Source organism: Oreochromis aureus, linkage group 5, assembly GCF_013358895.1.
Source record: "Oreochromis aureus strain Israel breed Guangdong linkage group 5, ZZ_aureus, whole genome shotgun sequence".
Classification (NCBI taxonomy): domain Eukaryota; kingdom Metazoa; phylum Chordata; class Actinopteri; order Cichliformes; family Cichlidae; genus Oreochromis; species Oreochromis aureus.
In genome coordinates, this window is record NC_052946.1 from 14,952,216 (window position 1) to 14,961,972 (window position 9,757).

The 9,757-nt window shown below is 38.4% G+C and overlaps 1 protein-coding gene across 2 annotated transcripts; it reads right to left on the reverse strand.

Annotated features, from left to right (window-relative positions):
- Positions 1 to 1,690: 1,690 nt before the first annotated feature.
- On the reverse strand, positions 1,691 to 9,385 carry LOC116326462 (heme transporter hrg1-B-like). 2 transcript variants are annotated; one of them, XM_039611868.1, is made up of 3 exons: positions 8,938 to 9,385; positions 5,133 to 5,300; positions 1,691 to 2,862 (listed from the first exon to the last, which is right to left on the reverse strand). In XM_039611868.1, the coding sequence occupies exons 1-3, from the start codon at positions 9,104 to 9,106 to the stop codon at positions 2,726 to 2,728; spliced, it is 474 nt and encodes a 157-aa protein (XP_039467802.1). In that variant the 5' UTR covers positions 9,107 to 9,385; the 3' UTR covers positions 1,691 to 2,725. The 2 variants fall into 2 exon arrangements, with proteins under 2 accessions (XP_039467802.1, XP_031603643.1); XM_031747783.2 differs by having other exon boundaries at positions 8,977 to 9,376.
- Between the last annotated feature and the right edge of the window lie 372 nt (positions 9,386 to 9,757).

Sequence of the window (9,757 nt, forward strand, 5' to 3'; positions counted from 1 at the left end):
GCAGTCAAATAACAGCAGTGGACCAAACTGAAATGAAAATGCAATGTAATTAAAAGTAAATATCCAAGTAATCTACTAATACTTTCAGTTTGCAATAAAATATTTTAAAATGAGGACCAAGTTTCTCTTTATCTCTATGCATTTTGATGTTAATGGTGGTATAATAATATATAAGTGTGAACAGACTGTTGACACATCTACAAAAGCTGAATGTGCTCTAACTGTTCACTTTCATGTGCCAGTGTGAACACATGAACAGGTCCAAATTTGCTGTTCTATAACTGAAGTCAGACACTTAAATTCTGACTGTAAGTGTATGCTGAATGCAAAGGAACATCTTTTGCTTCTTGCCGGTTGCTTGCTATAGATTTAAACAGTCGTCTTCTGTTTGCTCTGCAGTGTGTAATTATACAGGATGTTTAGGATATTTGGGTTATTTGAATGTCTAAACTATTGTTTCCAGTCTCTCCAAACTCTGCCAGACTGCCAGTCAAGACAACTTCCTCCCTTGATTTCGGTAGAAAGGAGTCCTGTAATTGAATAAAAAGAGACCCCTCCCTCTCTTTACATACTACACACACACAAACACACACATGCACATTTTACAGGCTGGTGTATAAACTTAATAGGGTGCATTTGGTTCCAAAGCCCCCAGCCCGCTTGATGGAAAGTGAGCTGGATTGTTTTTCAGTTTCTTAATGTCGAAGTTTATAACAGCCAGATAAAAACAACGTTACCATGGTGATTTAACCACAACATCGCAATTACCTTGATGCTGCGAGACTCTCCGGGCTTACAAACAAACCAGTATAATGCAATTAAGATATAAGCACCACAAAAATGTTGGTAAAACGCAGAGGAAGGATGTAGGACAGCAACAAAGTGAAATAATCATGGTGGCTTTTCCAGGATCAAAGTTATTGATAAATATAGTAAATAACCAAGCACCATGCCAAAATTCACTTCTTTTAATCCTCAGCATAGCAGGAGTTCTTTCCTTAATGAGCAGTGCAGGATGGAATTAGGGGGACACTTTTTCTTCCGCTAGATATTTTTCTCCTAACAAATAACTTAATGAGCGATAGAACACCCAAAAATGATAGCACTGTAAAAATTCGCTCACATATTTTTCACATCAACTTCAAAGTGCTTCTATCAGGCAGCTGCTTTAACAAAATCATATAGCAGAAAAAAAAAAAAAAAAAAAAAAAACACCCTGCACCAGCCTCCCCCACCCCCCACCTTTCCTTTGAGGGACAAAATAAAAATGTGGATAAATGGAATAATTGCCCAACTTCAAAGTGCAGGTTATTGCCTGCATTTACTGTTGCAGTTGCAATGCAGTGGGGATGTTTTCTCTTCATAAGGGTGGCTCGGCTTGGTGGGAGAAGTGCTTCATTCCTGTCAGGGTGCAAATCACATATTAATGCCTAAAAACACTGACCCCTCTGCCCCAGGCTTAGTCAGAAGAGGAGTGCATGACACTTTCAAACTGATTCCATGATAGTTTCTAATACTCATGCATTATAAGCTTTGTGATTTTTTTTTTATTTTTATTTTTTGATGGGGGGGGGGATGTTGTACTTTTTAAAGGACAGCAGACATTAAAAATTTTAGAGGAACAGAAAGTGCAAAAGAAAGAAAGAAATTCCTGGTCAGAAAAGAGGAAGAGCTCTTGGCCACAGCCATGCACATTTTCAGACTTTATTAACAGCACTCTTAGACACACTCCTGCACAAACACACACTCCTACATTCAGTCAAATGATACATGCGGATGCACAAAGTGTACTTCATACACAGAAGTGTTCAGCCTCACCTTACAGTATAAATGTCCATAATCGGGTTTCACAAGGATGATATAAAACAAAGTAACGTGATTACTTAAGTATGCATAACAGTGTCATCGCGGCCCAATGAATGCATGTTTCGCCTTTTTGTCACACAGACAAAAAATAAAATAAAAAGTAAAAAAGTCACTCATACATTAAAAACGCTGGTTCAAAGTTCAGAAACATACAGTACCAAGACATGTGGTGCTTATTTGGAATTTCACAGGAAAGCCTAAATGATGAAGGACTTCAGGCTTACCTGCCTTCTATAAGGCCTCGACGCACTTTTAAAGCAGTGCGTGAATGTATATCAGCTTTAAATCACTGTATTCATCAAGGGGCCGATGCTTTGTGATCCGATTTCGTCATTTGATTACTCAATGTACAACCTGTAAGCTAGTAAAAAAAAACACCTTAAATACAAATATCACGCAGATGGAGCAATAAGAAACGCCCATGAACTGTACATTTATATCTGGAAGAGTGATACCCCCTAGTGGCTGCAGCATTGATCTGAATGTTTCCACAGAAGAGTCTGTAAATTTGCAACAAGTTCTTTTACTGCAATGTGGTTAAAAATTTGATCATATTCTAGAAATGTTTTACCAAGAGGACACTGTGTAGATTCAGGGGTGAACGAAAAAGTAAGAAAATAAAATCTATCTGGGCTCGTATAAAACGGGGCTGGATTTATCAGAAAAGTTTAGAAGTCAGTGTCCTGCTCAGAATTAAAAATGCACCAGTACGTGGTGAGGTGGGGACCCTGTTCAAGGTCATGATGCTCTGCATAAAGAAAAGAAAAAAAGCACTGCTGGTTTATTTTTTTCCTCCTTCATCAGCTCCACACTGTGAGAGCAAAGTCTGTGCATCTTCTATAAGATGCAGGATGTTCCCTCAGAAGTCACTGAGGATACCGATGTCCTCAAACTCAATGCGGTATTGTTGAGCAGCGTGGGTGAGCATGAAGGACCATTTCAGGGTCATGACGCTCCACACACAGGACAGGAAGAAACTCTGAGGGTCACTGAAGCCTGCGCAAAGAGAGACACACAATTCAATTCAATTTTATTTATATAGCACCAATCCACACAACAGCTCCCTCGGGGCGCTTTGACAATCACATAACCACTTGTGAGCAATTCACTTGGCAACGGTCGGAAGGAAAAACTCCCTTTTAACAGGAAGACACCTCCAGCAGAACCAGGCTAAGGGAGGGACGGGCATCCGCAGCATAACTAAGGGATAATTGAGTGTCATCTGATCCAACTGGAAGTATAAGCTTTATTAAAAAGGAAAGTTTTAATCCTAAACTTAAAAGTAGCAAAAGAGAGTCTGTCTCCCAAATCCAAACTGGGAGCTGCTTCCACAGGAGAGCTGAAAGCTGAAGGCTCTGCCTCCAAGTCCAGTTTTGAAAACTCAACCACAGGTAAGCCTGCAGTCTGACATTACAGTTTTTCTCAGTTGCTTTGGTGCATTTCCCACAACAGAATTACACTTTGCACAACAGTTAGTTCAACCTCCACAACATGTAGTCGTTTTGGCACAACCTTGTGGCGGTTTCATGTTCATTTCGTCCAAAGGCAAATGCCTTTGGACATGAAGCAGTTGAGTAAGTACAAATATCTAAAGAATGGTCACTATCTCCTTGCTTCTATCATGAATGTCACAATTATTTATACTTGTACCGGCTGAATAGTCATTGTCCATACAACTAATAGTCTCCATTTCATTGCTTGTGTCAGTGCACTCAAAATTGTTGAACATCTTGTCAAACAATTTGTACACCCATTTTGAAAACCCTATTTTTAAGGAGTTTCCATGAAAATCTCCATAAATTACTTTTCTCAGGTGAACCTTATGTCACACTAATGGAAATTGGTGTGTGTTATTTTTACTTGCAACCAATGAAAAGCCTCTTCTACACAGTCATAGGTGAATCGCGTTACAGTATCCCCTACTCTACAAGTACATATATAATGTAAACCAACATACAGGATTGGCATGAGGTGCATACTGAATCTACAAAAGCTTGTGATGACATCACAGCAGAGTCCTGCAGAGGGTGGATTCGACACTCCAGAAGATACTTTCCCCGATGTAACGATAGAGCTGACATTCGCTGTGATGTTGATGCAAATATGTGGGCAGACAGACGGGAGCGTCTAGATATCAATGATTGATATGCAGCAGTGTCTGTTTTTCAGGGGGGTTTTTTGTTTCATAACTACTGCAGTAAGGTTTACTGTCTAAGTGAGTTTATGTTTACTGTAAAATGTTTGATTTACTGTATTTCCCCAGTTGCACAATGCTGTGCACAGTTTCAATTGAATATTATCAAGAGTGCATATGAAGTGTCTTGAGTTTCCTTTACAATTTATGGTTTTCAACATGCCATGCATGCTGTCCAGACTTGACATGTCATTGGGAAGCACCTACAAAGAAATCCGTCACAATGAGAACATGTTCAAACCATTTGATTTTGTGACCAAAGGTGCTGGTGTACTGACTTGTAATTGTGACAGCCCAGACACTTTGATTGATATAAGTACTTGCTTTTGATGAATATATTATCTGTTTTGATTAAGGGACTTGCTTTTGAAGCATTGACTACTTATTTTGAACAACTGACTTTTCTTTTTGATGAAGTGACTCACTTTTGCAAGTTATCCACCATGTTTTGCAGTTTGCACTAATTGTTTTGAGAAGAGCCTTAGTAGTCGTGCAGAGATCAATTCTGTTGTGAGAAATGCACCAAAGCAACTGAGAAAAACTGTAAAGTGCTCTGTTAGGATAATAAGGTACTGTGAGGTCTTTGAGATAAGACAGGGCCTGATTATTCAAGAAGAGGAGAATGATCTTAACTTCAATTCTGAATTCAAATGGGAGCTCAGACAGATAGACAGACAGATAGATAGATAGATAGATAGATAGATAGATAGATAGATAGATAGATAGATAGATAGATAGATAGATAGATAGATAGATAGATAGATAGATAGATAGATAGATAGATAGATAGATAGATAGATAGATAGATAGATAGATAGATAGATAGATAGATAGATAAACGCATGGGCATTAATGTGATCTTTTAACTGAACCCTTTCTTCTGTCAAGTAAAAGATGGCTGCAAAGTCAAAAACTGGGTCAAATAATAAAACTATTTGAAATAAATAATTGATAAACCGTGATTTCACACAGCAACAAGTCTGATTATGTATAACGCAGAGCTGTTTAGTAATGAACAATATACATTAAAAAAAAATGAAGTGAGACCAGAAAGTGATGCCGAACAACTCACTGTCTTTGTATAGGACGCCAATGGCCAGGAAAACAACAAAGGTTGCGAGTGCCAGCAGAGAGAAGAAAATCCCAATGAACATGAAAAACCTGAGGCCTTTCAGCCAGGTTCGCCAGTAGTCCTGGAGGTACATGATGTGAGTGATCAGGGTCCAGAGTGCCAACACACCTGAGGGAAGAGACCGGGTACAGACAGCAAGGTTAGCTTTCAGCTTCATGAGTCCGTTTAAAAAGCACAGTACTACAGGTTTTACATGATATGATCCACCTTCTTGGCATTTTCTAATAATATGTAAATCCATCAACACATTTCCACATTACTACACTTTTTTAATTTTATTGTTGCACTGTAACAGAGCTGCAGTAAGGGATAGAAAGTTGTGCACATATTCAACTCCTCTCTCATTCAGATTTAATGCTAAAGTTCATGTTTTACTAACCTTTAAGCATTACGTCAGGACTGGTGCTGAAAACTCAGTCTGATAGGAGGAATACTGAATATTACAGTGAGATTGGCTGGGAATCTGTATTTGGTAGTATAAGAGTATAGTAGCTATAAGAGTTGTGATTCTCAAGTGTTTGATTTCAGTTTCTTTGAGTTCATCAGTGGGGAAAAGATTAAAGATTAAACTTGTGTCAAGTACGTTTTAAACCTCCTTTGAGTTGATGGCAGTTTGGAAATTTGGAAAATACTCTGAGGGACCAATTTGTGTCCCAAAGAGGAAAACATCCTTTACAATAACAGCTCCTCACTTCTGGAACATTATTCTAACTTTGAATGTAATCTTAAAGCCATCATACCTAGCTGTTTTCCTTATATGCCCACATTTTCCTTTTGTTTGAAGTGCCTAGTTTTTGCTCACTTAATCCATTAATGACTTTTAGGTTTTCAAAAAGCAGCTAGGAGGCAGATTCTAAATGTCAGCCATTTGGCTAACATTGGCACATTTATGGTAACATTCATTAACGCGGACTGTCCCTGACAATTAACACTAACATTAAAAAGTTGTAGTAAAAAACACACTTACAGCTGAACTGATCATACAGCCATGTGAAATAGGAAGTTTTTGCATGACTCTATGCAGTCCTGTGAAGTACACCTCATGATTCAGACGGTTTCAACCACCTTCAGCAGCGATAATTTACAGTAATGGTTTTCAGTATGACTTTATTAGTCGCTGACATTATTTGGGAGGAATTCTGGCTCACTTTTCTTTGTTTGCTGAGTTCATTGAGTTCATTGTGCATTTGTTTATGCACAGCTTTCTTAAGGTCCTGCCACTGTATTTCAATCAAGCTGAGGTCTGGATTTTGACTGGACCATTGGAACACCTTAATTCTTTTCTCTTTCAGTCATTGTGTTATAGATTTGCTAGCGTGCTTGGGAACATTGTTGTACTGCATAACCCACTTTTATCTAAGTAACACTTGAGTCTTCATATTTGACTCTAGAATACCTGGGTATACAGAGCAGTTCATGGTTGATTCAGTGACTACAAGATGCCACTTCAGGAGCTCAGGTCCTATGGTTGAAAAACCCTAATCATGCTCAACAGTCAGTACGAGGTGTTTGTGCAGTGCATTATAGCCAAACATCTGCAGTTTGCTTTTGGTTTGTTCAGATGCACCTTTGCAAACTCAAGTCGTCGTGCCATGTGCTTTTTAGTGAAAAGAGGCTTTCTCTTTGTATCCCTTCTAAATGAGCCATACTTGTTCAGTAACTCCTTTGAGTTTGAGTCTAACCTTATTGTAAATTTGCTGGGGAAAGACTTGAAAGCTCCACCCTAGAAAATTAACAAAACATCTGCTTTTATCAAGGTGCTCACACTTGCTGAATCATTTAATCAGGTGCACTATTACCCTCTTAATTCATATGGAAGAAGTAAGAGTGTACTTAGCTTTCACAGTGAAAACTGTCTTTTTCACATGACTGCATGACTACATGACTATACCAGTCACTGAAATTAATTTGACTGGTCATGAACCTTTGTTTATATGATCAGGGAATGTTGGATCATGACACAGCATGCTGCCAAATGCTGAGTCAATAAATCACACTTCTCTTTTTGTCATTGCAACAGAAGGAAGTGTAACAACTTTTATATTAGTTGAAGATCAGTGAAGATGCACAGGATATACTTTTGCTCTTTCCTGTGGGATGACTCATCATCATGTAAACATGTTTGTGGTCTCACAGTATCAGATTCAGATTTACTTGTGGGTAAAAGAATTCAAAATCTTGATATTATATCAATATGTATTTTAAAAAGAATGAGAAAAACATGGTGCAAATGAACCTTTAACTGTTTACTGTGTGCTAGGTTTTTTATATATTAAAAAAAGAAGTTGGGTTGGACAGTCTGTATGCAAGCATACAACAACAACCATGACTCTACTTCATGGTGCTGGATTAGTTCTGATATTGTGTTAATAAAATGACAGCTTTGATTAAAATCAATAGCCCAATTCTTTTCAACGCTGACTGACTGTGAAATAAATCAATTATGCCCCAGCCTGATGGACAAAGAAAATGCAGCTCTTCATTTTCAGTCAGATTAATGTGTTACTACCAATGTAATTAGGAACGGTTACTAACTAACTGCACAAAAAGATGACACCACTGTTGTACTTTAACTAGTCTGATCTTTGGTAAAAATGCACCTTTAACAACTGCTAACACTGAGTACACTGCGGCCTATCAGCAGATGAGCGCAGAGGTTTCAGATGCTCATCTGTAAACCTCGATAGAGTTTCAAAGGTCAAATTTCCAGATGCAACTCTTTTATCACCGTTGCAGGGTTGTGCATGGACGGAAGCATTTTTATCTTTTTGACAAACCTAACAGGATCTAACATTGCAATTTATAGACTTACAAAATTGTGACCAACATCCTGTCAAGTCCATTGTCCATATGTTCACACTGCATGATAAAATCTGCATGATAAAATCTGAACTCAAAGCAGCACAGTCGTAAAGGAAATGCTACTGCTCTAAAACAACAGCCTTTCTTTTGCAATGTTGACATATTTTCCTTTCATTGTGAGTTTGCACAGAAATGCCCTTTAACCAGGTGTAAATCTGTACTGGGATTATACTCGGATATACTTGGATTATAAATCACGCTCCCTTATTCACCGTCAATGTCCACTGTAAGTCATTCATTTGTAGAGACTGATTCAGTACAACCAACATCTGCATGAAAAGGTTGAAAGAAAAAAAAGTGTTTTTTCAGAAATACAAAGTACTGGTGATTCCGGGTTGGAAAGGTTTTAAAAATGTCCTTTAAAAACTGACATTGGAGAACGGAGACTCTAATGGTTGATCTAGTAGGTGTTCACCAGTGGGAACAGGTTAAAGTACAAACAAGAAGGAATTTATGCTTGTTAATAAATGATGCTGAAAACCACCGAAAAAGACTCTTCCACTGTGGATAGCGTTATTTGTCCAAATGTTCTGAGAATGAATTCATAATTCAGCGACCTGTTTTACTTAGATTTACAGGATTTGGTTTTTTCGTGGTCTTGAACATATTTAAACTTTCTATTTAAAAAAAAGACACTTGTGTAGAAGTTTATGAACATAAAGTGGCATCTGATGATTTTAAGGCCTTTAAGACAAACAGCAAATTAAAAAAAAAAAAACGTCAGGTAATGAGAATTCTTTTAAAAAACTGCAATATTTCCCACACATTTAGTTGCCGCATGTATCGTAAAGTTAGATGACCTAGCCTTGAAATAGAAGTTATACCTGTGACCCATCTCTAACTCTACGCTCCCATAAATGCCAGTAAATCTCTCATTCCTCACATTCATCACATGTATCGCTGCAGAGAGTGTTTCCTTCACCTGACAGTCCTCCCATGGCTCCAGTCCAAGGCTGATTGTACACGAAGTTCCACACCAGAAAGGCTGAAAAGCCCACGATCGTACCAAACGAAGCATAAGCGATCCTCATGTACGTCTTATTGATACCCATGACTGCAAATTTAAAATTAATAATAAAAAATAATAAAATAACAGGCTGTGGAGGGAGAAGCAGGCGCGGGCTGGGCTGGAGGAGAGCCGAGCGTCTGTGAGAGCGACAGCTGCAGCAGCAGGAGGTAAGAGCTGGTAATTTTAAAATATCTACATCCGGTCAACCTGACAAAAAAAAAGGTCCACGAGGACGCAGTGTGACTAAAAAACGCTTGTGCTCTGCTGGCTAATGGTTAATGTGGTTATTGTGAAACATGACAGCGCGTTTCTGATGAGGGATGTCCTATCCAGCTGCAAAAACACACAGCCTTGCGTTACGTCATCAAGAAATCTGATCATGGTGGGTGGACACAGCACCCCCTACAGGACCACAGAGGAAATTATCTACCTCAGAGCTCGGAGCTCTGTGTGTGTAAAATAACAGCTGGAGTGATTAAAACCCTTTTTAATTTGCATGTTAGATTCATGGGTGATGGATGACAAATGTGTTTTTATTTTATCTGGGCAGACCATAAGTGAAAAAAATAAGAAAATGACCCAGCACTGGTGAATTCCAGCATGCTTTACATGGCGGTTTTGAATAAAATAACATGCTTTTTGGGACTGTTATATTAAAATTTTATTTGATCTGTGTACTGCATTTGAAACAGCT